Source organism: Eleutherodactylus coqui, chromosome 12 (assembly GCF_035609145.1).
Source record: "Eleutherodactylus coqui strain aEleCoq1 chromosome 12, aEleCoq1.hap1, whole genome shotgun sequence".
Taxonomy (NCBI): Eukaryota; Metazoa; Chordata; class Amphibia; order Anura; family Eleutherodactylidae; genus Eleutherodactylus; species Eleutherodactylus coqui.
Window position 1 is genome coordinate 99,791,191 of NC_089848.1, and position 17,835 is coordinate 99,809,025.

Consider the following 17,835-nt stretch of genomic DNA (forward strand, 5'->3'; position numbering starts at 1 on the left):
TAGGGATGAGCGAGTATACTCGCTAAGGCACTACTCGCTCGAGTAATGTGCCTTAGCCGAGTATCTCCCCACTCGTCCTTTAAAGATTCGGGTGCCGCCGCGGAGCGGGGAGCTGCGGGGGAGAGCGGGCAGGAACGGAGGGGAGATCTCTTTCTCCCTCTCTCCCGCCCGCCCTCCCCCGCAACTCACCTGTCAGCTGCGGCGGCCCCCAAATCTTTAGGGACGAGCAGGGAGATACTCGGCTAAGGCACATTACTCGAGCGAGTAGTGCCTTAGCGAGTATACTCGCTCATCCCTAGTCATCAGTAAAACAACATCATATCCCTTTAAATAGTTTATTTTTATTTCTTTGCCATTTCTTTAGGCAGTATTGGCATTCAAATGTTGGTGCTGAACAAGGATGAGATTATCCTGGTAAATATGGAACTAGATAAATCCGGCAGAGTGAAATTTGAGTCTTGCTGCACAATAGGTTCTCTCTTCTCAAAGTCTAAAGATGAAATTGCTAAGGTAAGGCCGCCTCGGGATTTCCTGCGTAATTTACGCCCCTGGAAGCTGCCATAGGATTGCGTTAAACGCAATCCTACACAGACAGCCGCGATTTGGCCGCACGAAATCTCATGCGACAAATAAATCGCGGCATGCCCTATTTCACAGAAACGTCACTCACCGGCCACCAGCTCCGCTCTGCCCATGCACCGGCTGCCAGCACATGAAAGAGCCGAGGCCGCAGGGGCAGGTGAGTGTCACGCTGCTCTCTGCAGACGCTCGGGTCCCGCTGCGAGAATTCTCGCAGCCGGATCCGACCCGGCTGTCTGCAGGCAGCCTAAAGCATACTTTTTTGCCAGACTCCAGGATCAGACTGAATGTCTGAAGAGGCCCTATCACATTCTAAAGTCAAATGGTAATTTGTATAGCTTTGCAGCTGTGGCCCCCGCTGACTTAGGTGATGTTTTTCATTTGTGTATACTCGCACCAATTTCCCCATATGGGCTCTTCTTCATTTTGGCTGTCAATATTAACTTCAAGGACAGCGATCTGACAGGAAAAAATGCAAATTTGTTTGGTATGACAAAGGTAGAACTCACCTGGTGTAAGGGGAAGCAATCTGTGAGGACTTTCTCAGTTGGCCCCACTGTTTCAAGTGGACATCTTAACAGGAGATGGCACTGGTCTTGTCCCAGATCCAATTGGTCCTGGGTTTAAGAATCACAGAGCTCAGGAGTGTAACTCAACTCTCCCCCCTCCCTCTACCAAATCCAAGATCGCTGCATCGCTACACGGGTGAGGGAGTGTGAACTTTATTATGATTTGTCATGGCTTGAAAAAAGAGGCACTCTGTTGTCAGAGTCATCCCAAACACAATACATTCCTTAAGTCCAAGCTCCTTCACCCTAAGTGTGAGTCATTCGGATCTAGAGATGGTACTATGGATATATTAAGAGCGATCATGGATCTTGAAGGAATTGGTTGAGTGAACCATCAATTCCCACTAAGTGAGAAATGTATTCTCTTTGGTTCTTGAGGGCCATTGTGATTGGTTACACCCTTGAGCACTGGCTTATAGTTTCTTCCCATACGCTGCAATTCAATTCTGCTCCTGGCGCTGTGGATGCCAAACAGCCAGGACAGTCAATCAATCCTGATACCACCCATTGACTGTGAGTGGTAGGAACTGCCCACTTGACGCATTCAAAGTGCCCAGAGCCAAATTTTAGGCGGGGACGCGGGTGAGTGAAATAAATACTATGATAGTCAGAGGGGGGGCTACAAAGCTATGCATCTACCATATATTACAGAGATATTAAAGGGTTTATTGGGGCATAAGAGCTTTAGTACTTGGAGAGTGTTTTCATGACCCTCTGCTTTCTCTCCTTCTATAAAGGGGTCTTGTAATAATTGAATATCTACTATTATGTGGAGTGGCTAATATTCTTACGGACTGAAAACAAGCCGTTATTTTATGATCACTGTACGTAGATTTGCTAATTATAATACCAGGTGTTATAAATTAAAAAGCAGTGAGAGGCAGCCATCTCCTCCTTATGGGACCAAAAAGTAGATAATTATATTTGTTAAGCAGTGTCGGCCCATCTGCAATCAAAAAGGTTTCCATTTCTGGAACTTCTAAAAACGTATATGCAAAGCGCGTCAGTAAAGTTTAGTTTCTACAAATGCTAATGTAACCATCAGTAAACATAGAAGAAGGACAATGTTTCAACCCGTGACAGTCTGGTATCCAAATGTTCAAGCACTCTCCACAGAATGCAAAAAATACAAAAGACCCATCCAATCGCCTTTGGCGACGAACTGCGCCAGGACAGTTATTCCTTTGCGTCCAATTCAAGATGAATGAAGAGGTACCCTGGTAGTTGAGCACTTGCATGACTTCCTGCTAGCCAAAAAAGACCTAAATTGAAAACATTGGTCTCCCAGTGGAAATTGATTTCATCAAGAAAGTGACATGTTCGTGATCCTTTTTTTTGTCATGGGGGAAGGTGCGGAGCGAGCTGTCAGCGAAATGCAGGAGGACTAAAAATCAACTTCAATTATGCATCCCGCCATCTTGAGACAGCGATTTTATTTATCACTATAAAAGTGACCAAAATTAAATTGCAAAAATAGAGAGCAAAATGGAAAAAAAAAAGTTAAATCACGTCTGACGCTGACTTGTAACAACTCACTGCCCTGACACCGGAGTCCTTAAAAACCACAGGTACATCGCTTTACAGCCGGTTGAAATGCCTTGTGCCGGCTGCTGATTGTAAAGAGTCAGAGCTCATTCCCTCTCTGTTCTGATGCCAGGCACAAGGGAGGGGTGGCAAGCTTCCAAAATGACAGGTGGCGAGGGGAGGGGGGGGGGGGGGGAGGGGAAGCAGAGCATAAATCTTTTTTATCCACCTGAAAACAGCAAAAATGTGCTACAAATGCATCAGAATGGGTCCATCTAATTTAAGCTTTCTACAAGTAAGCACAAGGGTTTTGGGGGAGGCAAATGCAGGTAGGAGAAATTAACAGAAAAGGGAAGCATTCTGTACATCGCGACTGTACTGCTTTCTCCTCCAAGAAAATAGATGTTTTTGCCATAATTCTAGATAAAAATTAAATTTTTGTAGACAGAAGTTGCATATATAAAATAATAAGTACAAGTACAGGAATGACGCTGGATCTCGAAAGGCGAAAAAAAAAAAAAGAAAAAAAATCACCGGTGTCGATTTCTGAAAGAAATACGTATAACTAGATAAATCTCTCCCTCTGAGCAGAGAAGGGCTGGAAAAAAAACTGACATGTCACATAAGCTGCACACGGCTTCTTATCCTGCAGGTGCCTGAATCGGAGATTATTTCAAGGCTTTTCCTAGAGACAGATCTTGTAAGACAATAAAAGAGGTGGAAAGAGTGTGCAGTGCCACTGAGTGACTGAGGGGGGAGGATGGAGTGGGAGACATTGTAGATTTCCAAACTGTTTTTTTTTTTTTTTTGACAGGAATGTGTGAGAGGGGAACATTAAATGAACATGTCATGCCACCTAAATGAAGTATCTCTGGAACGGAAAAAGTAAATAAAAACTAAGATGCTTTTTCGCTCTCGCACACCTGTCTGCGCCGCTCTCGCACTCGGAGCACACGCCAGTCAAAATTAGAACATCGAGTTAATAATTTTCTATAGATGACAGAGGAATATCGCAGCGCTGCAACAACTGTGCCAGGGCTGCCACACTCACTCAAGACGGATATAGTGATACATGTCATGCACAGGGAAAAATATTGGCCTTTCGGGCGAACTGGCACAGTACTAACAATCCAGCGATTGTCCCTTTAGAGGGCACTTGACCCTTTTAGTCCCGTCTGCTAATACAAATTTGTGAGATGGTTTTTATGGCTTACTTAGAGCTTGTCACATAAAGGAAAATAATGACTAAATCTGTGGCGTTCGCTCATTTGACATCAACTGCTAACATAGTACGGCAAAAGAGAGAGGCTTTGCACAAACAGACCGTAGAAGTGTAAAAAGGCAAGTATGTGGAGTTTCGGCGGCTCCGTAAGACAGCGCCATAGACGTGGTGTGCGGCAGTATGGTAATGTAGAAGAAGAATACAGGAAATGGCCACTTTATTAGAGACTCCGACCCTCTTATGTTTGGAGCCGCCCTGTATGAAAATTAGACATGTAAAACTGGAGTTAAGCATAAAATCAGGTGACAAGGTTTCCGTGGATCAGTTTCAGCGTGAATCCACATTAGATGGGAAAATCCAACGATCTGAGTCCAATACCAGCTGCAAATGAGGGTGTAATTTCACCACCCAGAAAGAGTCTATCAACCTATCAGCCGAATCCGCCATCTTGGACTTTGCCCGTTGAACTTTGATCAACAAATTTGATCCTCCAAAATCGGTGGGACAAATTAATCTGGGATCTGAAACCCGATCACAGGCTAAAGTACATTGGTGCAGTATTTTTCTATTTGATTGGCGATCACCTCTTGTTGATCAAAGTTCAAAATGTTGTTGCAACCGATCCTAAAAGAAACAGAAAGGCAAGAGTCCAGTGGGAAAAAGAACAATGATGAAAGATGATACAACTTGTTTTCTTTTCGAGCTGCATGGAACTCAACAATAGCAAAAAATCCTCTGAATGAGACCGTCGGACCCCAAGTGTCAGCAGTAAGATGGGCCAAAACAAAAAGCTCAGTCAATGGATGACTTTTCTAAGGCTCTGTACAAATTGCATCTGAGCCCTTCGTTTGTGCGACAGAAGGCTCTAAGATATAGCACCGTATAGACATAAATTGTCCATGAAGCCCTATAATAAAGAAAACAGAAAAGGATACTGCATAGAATATAATCACTTCTGTGTCACCTTTTACTAATTATGGGTAGCCAATTTAACTGCTGTCCACCTATGGAAAGGTAAGAAATGTTTGCCTAGATTGATTAGGCTTTCATGGGCAAGCAGCAGCTCACAAGCTTGAGATCACTGAGTAAAGCCAAACGTCATCAGGAATGGTGTGAAGAACACTGGCATTGGACGTGAAGTAGTGAAAACCTGGCTGTCCGATGGAGGAATTTGGGGTTGTGATATGCCAGAAGAACAAGTCTTTCACAGGCAATACATTTTGTTGCAAAAGGATTGATGGTCAGGGGACGCTATGGTCTGGGCTCTTAAATTCCAATGAAGGAACGTGCCTCAGGATACCGAACCCCGTCTTTAGGTTTTTTTAGAGCACATAAAGTTCATTGGGGGGAAAGGAGAGGAAGAGATGTAATATCAGCAAACAGAGAGCTTCTACAAATGAATGCCATTACAAAGAGTGGTTCATTGATTCATGCTGCTTGCACCAAATTCTGACCCTCCCATCAGCATGGTGCAGCAGAAAATTGATTCCCATGACCAGGCGAGGTTTTCCACTGCTCAATGATTGACGTTTTGCGCTCTTTTGCCCACTAGAGCTTCACCTGTTTCTCTTAAGACAGCAATAGCGCTGAACTGGTCATCTGCTATTACAGGCCATCTATGCTAAGGTATAACTTGTTTGTTCAGATGAGTCACTTGAAGCTCCAGCATTGTATTCGGCTGCCATACTTACCTGTCCTCAGCCCCCACGATCCAGCTCATTTGTTGTTGACGATGTAGGCACCACCTAATTGCTGCAGGCAGAGGCTGAAGGATCATCGTCTTGAATTGCTGGTATCATGGCGCCCAGGATGTGAACATTAATGCCAGGAGTTCAGAACGATGACACTGCAGACTCTGTTGTAAAAGATGACGTCACTGGCTGTCAGCTGACTGCTGCAGCCAATCAAACACCTGGAGGACAGCGAAGCTGGATTGCGGAGGCTGAGAACAGGTAAGTACAGCTCCTTTTGTTTTTTTAGCACAGAGGAAAAGTAACCGGGTAACGGGACAACCCCTTTAATAAAAGTAGCCATTCAGTGTATATTTTCTCTAGCAGTACGTATAGGTTAATACAGACATAGCTGTATGGGTATTGTCAGAGAGGTGTTTAATAAGTATTATTACAAAGAGACAAGCTTTTAAACCGTAATGCACTCACTTTTATTCTTTTCTAAACAACCAGAAAAGTGTTGCCAATTCTGAGTCTCAAAGGCTCATGGAAAGTCAATTGTATCTATAGGAAAAAAAAGAGTGAAACAAATATTTGTGCTCCCGTCTATCCCCGAGTTGCTGATTGCTCTGCAGAGACTCATTCTGGCTCTGAACGGTTTTGTTTCACCAATTCACCATGGTTCTCTTCATCCTATGCAGTGTACATTGCTAGCGGGGCACGCCAATGACCCTTGCTGCTGCATTTCTTTAGCATCAGAGTGACAGCTGTAACCGTGCCTATTTTAGGGGCACAGTCTGGAAAATGTGGTTTTTAAAGGTCTTGCCCCCCTCATATATGTTTTGTTACAAGTTCACCTTGAGTGAATTTTTCAGCATTCAGCATGCCAGATATTTAGAAGATTGGAAGTGTGAGATAAATATCTAATTTGTTCCACTTTCGACAATATTAGTTGGCAATCTGTTTTTTTATCCAAAAATTGCACGGCACATTGATGCAAAACAAAAAACTCTGACAAGCATTAACTTATTTGTGGACCATTTTACATCTTTTTTATGTTGGTAGGCTTGGGCGTACTGTACACAGCGGCTTGCAGAAGTATTCAAACCCCCTACCCCTCTTGATTTTTCTCCTGTGTTACATTACAACCTAGAGTTATAATGGATTTCTGGGTTGGTTATATCATTTAAATTACCCGACATGCTGACCCCTTTGAAGGGGCAAAAATATTCTTCACTGTGACACCAATGATTAAAGGGTCATCCGGTTAGTTTTTGAAAATGTAATAGCAGGTGCAGATGTGTGAAAATAAATACAGCAGTACTTGGCCATCCTCAGCCTTGGCGATCCAGCACTGTAGTCCCGATGAGCAAAAGTCATGTGACCACTGCCTACCAATCAGAGGCCATATAGTCACTGTTCAGAACTCCTGGACCAGGATGTGAGCACTGCTGTTAGGAAAATGTGTGGTGACGCTGCGACTGGCAGGCGGCGGCCACCTGACTTCCCCTGTCAATATATACTGGGACAACTCCAGGGATGCAACGCTAGATTGCCAGAGCTGAGGATGAGTAAGTACTGCTGTATTTGTTATTTTCACACATCTGCACCTGCCATTAAGTTTTAAAGACTAAGCGGACAACCCCTTTAAGACAAAAAACAGATTACTTTACTGTGCATAAGTATTCAACCCCAGAAGGTCAAGACTTTGTGGAACCACCGTCTGCTGAAATTGCAGATGCAAGTCTCTTGGGGTCTCTATTAGCTCAGCACATCCGCTCACTGGGACTTTTGCCTGTTCTTCCAGTTAGATGGTTGTGTTGGTGTCCAGGATTATTCAGTCACGTCACGGATTTTCCACTGGTCTGGGCTTTGGCTACAAGATATTTACATCTCTGATAGACTGAAATCACCGGTATCTATTGCCATCCATATTTCCGTCACTCCTGACCAGTTTACCATCCCCACAGCATGATGCAGCCAAGGTGTTCTTGGGGTCATGGAACGTGTTGTTTGCACCAGCTTTTCCTAAGTTCAGTTTTAGTTTCATCTGACCATGTGTTTGGGGAGTCGGTGACATGCTAGTTAGTGAACCCCAAACATATTTTCTTATGTTTTTCCTTAAGCAATCACTTTTTTTCTGCCCACTCTTCCATAAAGTGTAGTGGGAGAGAAAGACGCTGAGGCAGTTCCTTCAGGAAATATAGCTTCTATGGGCACCAGTGACGTCTCAGAGGAGTATTCTCTCAAGTTCTGAGCCATGAACACAGGGGGGCGTATACTTTTTTATACAACTTACACGATACAAATTCCTTTCTTATCGGTTTGCTGATTTGTCCCACTTTGCCACATTGCTAGGCAGGCATAGTAAACTTTTCTTCATACAAACTGATGTCCAATTTCCCGATCCTTATATAGGCATACTTCCACTCTCCACTTGATGGCATCCGCCATTTTACTTGTATTAACTCTTTCGTATCCAGATCCCAGCTGCCCTATTTCGCCCATGGATGCTCAGTATACCTACAGAGTATCATCATTTTGGGGTTTTATGTCCATAAAGTTATAACATGAGCAGTGGTTTTCCTTTTCATCATGGCTTTTACTGTACCAGTAATAGTACGCATGAGTAGGGGTAGTAGGCATGGCAATAGGAGACACATTTCCAAAATAAACAATATCAGGCCTACTAAGATCTTAAACCCCCCAAAAGCTGCAAACCACCCACCAAACAAATCACTAGGGTTCCATCCATTCCAGGTCTGAACTGAATAATAATAATAATTTCTTCGTCTTCTCCTTCCTTCCTTCCTCTTCTTCTTCTTCTTCGCAATTTTGTATGGTTAAATTTTCCACATACACCTTCTTCAGATGCTAACAGATTATCTGATTATTCTGTTTTGCTGGTATCTTTAAAGCTTTTGCAGTCTCATTGGTTATAATTAGAGATGAGCGAGCGTACTCAGATAAGCACTACTCGCTCGAGTAATTGGCTTTATCCGAGTATCGCTGTGCTCATCCCTGAAGATTCAGGTGCCGGCACGGAGCGGGGAGCTGCAGGGGAGATCGGGGAGGAACGGAGGTAAGATCTTTCTCTCCTTCTCTCCCGCCCGCTCTCCCCTGCTCCCTGCTGCGACTCACCTGTCAGCCGCAGCGGCACCCGAATCTTTAGACCCGAGCACAGCGATACTCGGATAAAGCACATTACTCGAGCGAGTAGTGCTTATCCGAGTACGCTCGCTCATCTCTAGTTATAATCTCTACCATTGCCTGCAACCTGATTAAACGGCTCAGCATGTATATAAGAGTCCTTAATTTCCACAAGCCATCTTCGGCCCAGAAAACAGGGTTATAGTAGATCCTCCCTTATGTAACCACCTTTATATAAACCAACTCTGATCTGTACTTCTCCACAACTTCTTTGGAGAGCTCCTTGGTCTTCAGAACGGGTGCATTTTTACTGACCTCTTGTGACGTGTTGATTGCACACAGGGGGACTTTATACAACTAAGGTCTCCCTCACACAGGGCATTTTGTATAGTGTTTAGCGCTGCAGTTTCAGCCCAGCGCTAAACACTGTACAAGGCTTCCATTCATTTCAATGGGGCTGCTCACACAGGGCTGAAAATGCAGCGCTTTGACAGCGATGCATGTTCTATTTTGGGCGTTTTCAGCCCTGCGTCGCCCATTGACATGAATGGGCAGCGGTTTCAGCACTGCTGAAACCGCAGGAACAATTGGTGCCGCGTTTTTGGCAGCGTTAACCGCTCACCGATTTTCGGGGGGAGAGCTTGCAATAGAAGCCCTACCCCGAAAAACAGTCCCAGCTAGGCTAGATAGAGAAAAAGACAAGAATTATTCTTACCGTTAATTCCTTTTCCATGAGTCCATCATGACAGCACACATGGAGGTTGCTCCGCCTGTGATCCTTGGGACAGGAAGAAGGAGTTCTTTAAAAGGATACCTCCCACCGCTTGACTCCAGTGACTTCCAAATTATCACAACGGATACGAGGGCCAACAGTTTTTTAATTAGCACTGAAAGACATTAATCGTATGTACAGACATTATATACATCAATCAAGGGTGGGAAAGCATATGCTGTCATGATGGACTCATGGAAAAGAATTAACGGTAAGAATAATTCTTGTCTTTCCATAGCGTCCATCATGACAGCACACATAGAGGTATACCAAATCATAAGACCTTTCTTTTAGGGGGGGGGGCAACTGCCTGGAGTACTTTCCATCCAAAGGCCAACTCTGTATTTGAGTGGAGATCTAGTCTATAATGTCTCGCAAATGTATTTATACTGGACCATGTTGCTGCCTTGCAGATCTGATCTATTGAAGCTCCCCTGCGTTCCGCCCAGGAGGTGGCGAGAGCCCTGGTGGAGTGGGCCCTCGTCCTCTCCGGAGCTGCCAAACCTCTGGTCTTGTAGGTCTCCTGGATTGCTAGCCTGATCCATCTCGCTATAGTGTCTTTTGACGCTGGTCTACCCCTATTGGCCCCTTGGTATTGTAGAAAAAAAATTTCTGACTTTCGAAAAGTTTAAATAACGTCTAGGTAGGTTTTTACTACTCTACGGACGTCTAGGTTATGAAGCCGTTCTTTTGCGTTACTAAAATTTTGACAGAATGATGGCAGAGTTATTTCTTGATTTAGATGGAAATGGGACACGATTTTTGGTAAAAAGTCGGGGGTGTGTTGGAATATTACCCGGTCATCTAAGACCCTTAAGTAGGGCTCTCTACTAGACAAGGCTTGTAACTCGCCAATCCTTCTAGCCGATGTGATGGCGATCAGAAAGGCAACTTTTATGGATAGATTTCTCACCGTAATCTGGTTAATGGGCTCGAATGGCGGGTCGCAAATTCCCTCCAGGACTATATTAAGATCCCATGAGGGTGATGGCTCCCTCACGAAGGGTTTTAATCTATTGGCCCCTTTTAGGAATCTTTTAATCTAGCCCTGTTTGCAGAAAATCTAAAATTTTAATAACATCTGGACGGTCTAGGTTGGGGCTCTCTGGTTTATACCATGTACAGAACACTTCCAAAATTCGATAATAAATTTTCGAGGTGGTTAATTTCCGACTCTTGAATAAAGTATTAATTACCTTGGCGGAAAGCCCCTGTTTTTTTTAATCTCTGCCTCTCAGCAGCCAGGCCGTCAGTTTTAGCCAGTGGATTCTCTGGAACAAAACTGGGCCCTGAGATAGGAGATCCTCTCTGAGGGGTAGCGCTATCGGAGATTGTATTGCCAACTCTTTCAACATTGGATACCATGGTCTTTTTGGCCATGCCAGGGCGATAAATATGACCGTGATGTGACTGCGTGCGATTTTTTGCAGGCATCTGGCTATTAGCGGTAAGGGAGGGAACGCATAAGCCAGGGGCGTTTCCCATTCTTGGGCTAGTGCATCTAGGGCTAGAGGTTGGTCTGCTGGATCTAGGGAGAAGAAGTCCCGGCATTTTGTGTTTTCTCTTGAGGCAAACAGGTCCACTTCTGGTAGCCCCCACTGGTCCGTAAGATGTCGGAATACTTCCGGGTTGAGGGACCAGTTTCCCGGATCCAGTTTCTTCCTGCTCAAGAAGTCCGCCACCTGATTTTGAGTCCCTTTTAAATGGACTGCCGAGAGAGATGCCGTGTTGACCTCTGCCCAGGATAGTATTTTGCTTGTCATATACTGCAGGCGAGGATAGCGGGTACCTCCCTGGTGACGGAGAAAGGAAACCGTAGTCATGTTATCTGATAATATTTTCACATGTCTACCTCGTAATACGTCCTCTGATCTAATCAGGGCCTCCCAGACCACCCTTAGTTCCCTATAATTGGATGAGTGGGTACTGGTGGACCTAGACCAGGATCCCTGTAAGGCTTCACCTGCCACTTGGGCTCCCCATCCTGTACCGCTGGCGTCCGTATTTATAGTGACGCACGGAGAGAGTGCCCACTGGACTCCTTTCCTCAGGTTTGATGGGGCCAGCCACCAATCTAGGGATTTTTTTCCCCATAGTGGTAATTTGAATTTTTCTTCCAGGGATTCCTGGGAACGATCCCACGTCGCCAACAATTTTTGTTGTAAACTCCTGGAGTGAAATTGCGACCAGGGAACCGCCGGAAGACAGGACGTCATTAGGCCCAGAATATGCATTGTGTCCCTTACTGACACCTCTCTTTTCTTCCGGAAATTTTGAATCTCTTTCAAGATGTGGGAAATTTTTGATTCGGGTAGAAACGATCGATTTTTATTTGAATCCAGAAGGATCCCTAAAAAAATCTTTTTGGTTTCTGGGACTAGACTAGATTTTTCATAATTCATGATCCAGCCTAGTTTCCTGAGTAGCTGTAGTGTCTCTTCTAACTGAGCCCTCATGGTTTTGGCGTTGCTTGCTATCAGTAGCAGGTCGTCTAAATAAGGGACGATTTTAATATTGCGTTCCCGCAGGAACCTAACTGGTTCAATCATGATTTTTGTGAACACTCTAGGGGCTGAGGAAATGCCGAACGGTAGACAGATAAATTGAAAATGTCGTATGGTATTATCCATATACACTGAAAATCTTAAGAATTTTTGAGATGTAGGATGGATGGGGATGTGGAAATACGCATCTTTTAGGTCTATGGTACACATGACGTTACCCTGACCTATTAATGGGACCGTTGAGCATATGGTTTCCATTTTAAATGTATAATTATTTACATAAGCATTTAGCTTTTTTAAATTCAAAATAACTCTATGTTTGCCGTTTGGCTTTGGGACCAAAAATAAACGGGAATAATAACCCTGGCCTTGTTCCGCCGCAGGGACAGGAATAACTGCTCCTATGTTAATCAAATTAAATACAGCCTCCTCCAATTTTGCTTGGAGGATGGGGGGCTGCAGTGGTGTTATGCAGAAATTATCGGGGGGATTTGAGTTTAGCCTAATTTTGTAGCCTGTAGAGACTATCTCCAGAACCCAGGGGCTTTTTGAGATCTGCAGCCAGTTTTCTGAGTATTGGAGAAGTCTCCCCCCCACGTGATTTTTTTATCTCGGGTCAAATCTAGAGGGAAACTCTAAAGTTCTCCCTCTGCCCCCTTTCGGGTAGGACCACCTACCCGTCTTTCCTTTGCCTTTTCCCCTTGGGATATATTCTTTCCGAAAGGGAGTGGTTTTCTTGGGCAGGTAGTCTGTTGGAAAGCCTAGTTTTTTATCTGCTGCTTTCTCCAAAATTTTGTCCAGTGTTGGCCCAAACAGATATTCGCCCGTCAAAGGGATCGTGCATAGCCTGGACTTGGACGTCTGGTCTCCTGCCCATGATCTGAGCCATAAGGCCCTTCTGGCCGCATTTCCTAGGGCCGCATTTCTTGCCGCGAACCTCACGGACTCCCCTGATGCGTCCGATAAAAAAGCTGTCGCTTTTTTGATTAGGGGTAGGCATTTGACAAGCTCTTCCCTAGGGGTTTTTAAGTGTAGATGGGAATCCAGCTGATCCAGCCACAGGTGCAGGGATCTTGCTACAAATGTGGCCGCTATGTTGGTCTCTATGACCGTGGAGGCTGATTCCCATACGCCTTTCAGGAATCCCTCCATTTTACGCTCCATCGGATCTTTTAACTGGGAACAGTCTTCGAAGGGAAGCGCCGTTTTTTTGTGTGTCAGTTTTGCAACTGGAACATCGACTTTGGGGATTATACGCCAAAGAGAGGAATCCTCCGCCGAAAAGGAGAGTCTCTCTCTGAACTCTTTTTGGATGCTGGATCATCGTGTGGGTTTACGCCACTCATCTAAGATCAGGTTTCGCAGGTTTTCGTTAACCGGAAAGCATTTTTTGTAGCGAGTTCTGAGGCCCCCAAACATCTCGTCTTGCACTGATCTGACCTGCGGTGTATCAGTGAGTTCCATGGTATTACAGACTGCGGAGATAAGTTCTTCCAGGTCTTTGTTTGAAAAAAAGAACTTTTTATCCCTTTCTAGTGTGGGGGTTGACACTTCCGAGGAGTTGTCCGAAAACTCTCCCTCGGAATGTTCGGGTGAAGAGATCCCATAAATTTCGGTGCGGGCCCTTTTACGGGAGGGTCCTGGCTGGGCGTCGAGGGTTTGCTCTTTTAATGCCTGCAACTCTTCCCGCACCATTACACGAATACCTTGTAATAGGTTATGCTGCTCGTCATTAACTATTTTTGAAGTACAATCCGAGCATATGGGTCTCTTAGCGTTATCGTCCAATTTTTTTGCGTATAACGCACACCTCTTGATCCTCTTTTTCTCCTGCTTAGTTTTTAATGCTTCCTCCTATAAGGAGAAGCCATTACTAATACCAGGTGTGAAAAAACTACATTACTCACAAAACATGTCCCCCATGTTTGTCCAAGTGGACTACTTACAGTTGGCACAATCTTATCCCTTTCAGCGCTATCCATGCTTGCTCAGCCAGGAAGGAAAAGGCCAGCTTAGGACATGAAAAGGATTTTTGCATTTTGAATTTGGTGCCTTTAAGCGCCCGCGCTACGTCTGACGTCACCGCGCCGACGTCTGACGTCATCGCGCACGACGCGGCGCCGCCCCATACCCGGAAGCCGGCCGCCGCTAGACGCCGGGGAGTAGGAGCGCAGAGCAGTCACCCCACACCTGCCGCTCGTTCCCCACTGAAGATGCTGCTCTTCGGACGGAGCGAGGGAGCTGCCTCCCCCAGCCGGATACTCCGCTCCCCGGTGAGTAGCGCTCGCAGCCCCCCCTGCCTCCATCCCAGCACAGAGGAACTCCTCCTGTGTCCGTTTGGGACAGGAAGACACTGGAGTCAAGCGGTGGGAGGTATCCTTTTAAAGAACTCCTTCTTCCTGTCCCAAGGATCACAGGCGGAGCAACCTCCATGTGTGCTGTCATGATGGACGCTATGGAAAAAGAAAGTAATACTCATCTAGCCGCTGCGGTTTGGGTTGCGGCCGCTGGTCTCTGCCGCTGATCCAGGCTTCCCCTGCACTCACAAGTCTACTGCCGTAGGTCAGGTTTGAGAACCCCGCCTCCAGTTATAGAGTGCTGTGATTCATTGTCGGCGCTGGCTCGATGCCCAATCACAGGCCTTCACTGATTGAATCAGAGCTTGCCGCCGCTGATTGGCTGAGACAGTCAATGAAGGGCTGTGACTGGGAACAGCTGAAAACGCAGCCAAAACGCTGGCATAAAGTATGCCAGCGCTGCTGAAACCGGGCGGAATTTGCAGTTTCTGCAAACGCCCTGTGTGAGGGAGGCCTTATTATGTGACTTCTGAAGGTAATCAGTTGGACCAGATCTTACACACTCACAACTTTTTATTTATGTAACTTTTCAAAACGAGGTATTTTTTTCATTTCACTTGTAATTTAAACTATTTTGTCAGGTCCATTACATAAAAACAAAATGCACTTTAAATTAAGGTTGTAATGTTACAAAACACGAAGGACAGTGAATACTTTCGCAATGAAATGATCATTAACTGATTAGAGACATCCATTTAGTAGTGCGACCTCCTTTCAGCCTTAAAACTGCAGCAATTCATTGTAATGTCTATCCACAGGTATCAGAGGACCCGCCAAGAAAAGATCCCAACACCATTACTGCACCTCCACCAGCCTGAACTGTTGTCCTTTTACAAGAGGAGTTCATCGATTCTTGCTGCGTGCGCCAAATTCTGACCCTCACAACAGCAACAGAAATCTGGAATCATCTGACCAGGTGGTGTTTTTTGCTGCTTAGTGATACAATTTTTGCCCTTTTTTGCCCATTGGGTCTCGCCCTTGTATTTCTCTAGAACTGGTCGTCTGCTGTTATAGCCTATTCCTGCTACGCAACACCAAGTTATACATTCGGACTCATCAGTTGGAGCACAAGAAGTGTATTTTGGCCACTCTTGACTATGTAGCGCCTTTTCATAAGATTGATTCCTGACACCCTCCTCTGACCCCTTTTGCTGACAAGTGGTTTCCATCCACAGGATCCTCTTTCGCTAGATGTTTTCCCTGGACCCCATCATTGTCGGTATACTCTCAAAACCATTACATGAGAAAACACCACAAGGTTGTCAATGAAATTTTGGCCTTGGTTAGTTTAGCACTGATGATTGGGCCTCGCTGGAATCACTCAGATTGCTGGATTTTCCCATCTAATGTGGATTCACACTGAAAATGATCCACGGAAAACCTGTCACCTGATTTTATGCTGCGCTCTGGCGTCAAACATGGAAGCTTTAATCATAAAAGAGCCGGGGTCTCTAATAAAGTGTCCATTCAGTGCATATAACTGTACACATATTAAACACAATTTGCACCTATGGCTTTATGTTGCATAGCGTCAGCTTCTATTATACATGCTGCACTTACCTACAGCATTAACAAGCCTCAAAAATAGCGCCAAGATGAAGATGGTATATCTGTGGTAGCGGCCTTAAAGAAGGGTTCTCTGGGAACATACAAATATGGTTTAAACAACAAAACAATGCCGGCTCTAATTTCCCAATGTGCTGTGTTGTAGTCGCAGAGCGCTGATCCTCAGCTATAAGGATGCAGGTGAATATTTTTATGTTTATGCATGCTTGTCCACAAACGTGAGGTTCGTCAGTAGGGATCTATGTGCACTACATACGTCTTGGCCATTTGGAGTGGATAAACAGAAAATAATCTGGGCCTGCTATCTCGGGGCCGTATTATAAGAGAGAGTATAATGGAAAGTTAGAGTCGGTCTCGTTCTCGCTTATTTATATATTCCTGGAAAAGCTACTTAATTTTTTATAAAGGTGAGAGACGGTTTTGCATTCAGCTTCTGAGTACAAGCCTGACTGCACAAGGTAACAAGTGACGGGATTTACATCAACTCACATTTAGTTGTGATGTTAGTTTCTTTGTAGTCGAGCATCTTACATGATTTACTATACCGTACCAGGATGCATAAAAGGGAAGGTCACGCATAGTAGGACGAACAAAAAAAAAATCTGCTGCTACTGTATTCCACTGCAGAATGGATGAGATCTGAACAAATCTCATCAACACACCGCAGAAATGATCCACGCATGTATTGTGGGTTGACTTCTTAAACCCACAACGGGTCAATTTCTGGTGCCGAATGGTCAGACAATCTTCTCATTGACTTCAAAGGGGAAGGTCAAAATGTGGAACAAAACTCAATTAACGCAGATTATTCCCATAGGCTTCATGCCCACGGCCATGATGGACTCCGCCAGCGGAATTCCGCAGTAAAGTCTGTAACGGGGCCCCCCCAAAGACCCCATACTTACCTCCCGGATCCGCTGTGTGAAGTCCCGCATGACGCGTAGGCGTGCATGCGCAGTACAGCGCATGACATGTCGGCAGTGTCATATGATGCGCTGGCGGTGGGCGGAGAAGCGTATTCACACTATACTTCCACTGTGCTGCAGCAGAATTGCTGCGGTTTATTTCACACCGTAGAATTCCACAGGGTGAGCATTGAGCTATTAGGTTCAATAGAACCTAATAGCTGCGGGACAATGCTGCGGATTTCCGCCGTAGGCATTAGCCCATATTCACTGCATGTATCATTTCAACTTCGGCTCAAAACAAAAAACATTACACTATCCCAACTTGGCACTCCCATGCCAACACTGCTCTGGTCCCTCGTCTGTACATCTGGCCTCCAGTGATGATGCGTTATGACATGTGACCTCTGCAGCCAATCATTGAGAGACGCGTCATTGGCAGAGCCAGGTCTACAGAGAGAAGTGGTCAACTAAAAAGGTTCCTATGGAAGCAGCTGAGGTGGTTGTTATAGCATTTTTATTTTATTTTTTAACTGTATACAGATATCAATACCGGTCTCTCATCTTCCAAGATAGGTTGTGAATCACAAAAGCTACGTATCAGTCAGCGTAAAAAAATATCATTAATTCATGACTTAATGCTGCTCCTATGCTCGCTTAGCATGTATTTCAGTACAGATTTACTAACCTGCACAATAGGTGATTGGATCTCGCTTTCCTTCCACACTGTGGTATAATATGGCTGTAAACAACATTCCAATTTGGAACAAAAGTCGCGTCATGCTGAATACCTAAAAGAGAAAAACGGAAATGTAAGTTCATCTTTATCCACATTTACAGTCTACATTGATGGCATATCCCAGGAAACCCACCAAAGTATAAAGAAAGTACGGCAGCAAAAACAGCAATGTGTAGCAGGATTACTGCAGTTAGAAATACAGGAACCCAGACAGACCCCCAGCGGATCCCATTAACATCAATCCAGATGGGGTATAGCTGTTACTGTCAGCCACAACA

The 17,835-nt window shown here is 45.0% G+C and overlaps 1 protein-coding gene across 4 annotated transcripts in view; it reads right to left on the reverse strand.

Annotated features, from left to right (window-relative positions):
* The window catches only part of CNPY1 (canopy FGF signaling regulator 1), a 164,959-nt gene that overhangs the window by 118,480 nt on the left and 28,644 nt on the right, over positions 1 to 17,835 (reverse strand). For all 4 annotated transcript variants that reach the window (XM_066584589.1, XM_066584590.1, XM_066584587.1 and 1 more), the window contains exon 2: positions 17,507 to 17,609. In XM_066584589.1, coding sequence (XP_066440686.1) covers positions 17,507 to 17,600 — 94 coding nt within the window. In that variant the 5' untranslated portion in view covers positions 17,601 to 17,609. The remainder of the gene's footprint in view (positions 1 to 17,506; positions 17,610 to 17,835) is intronic.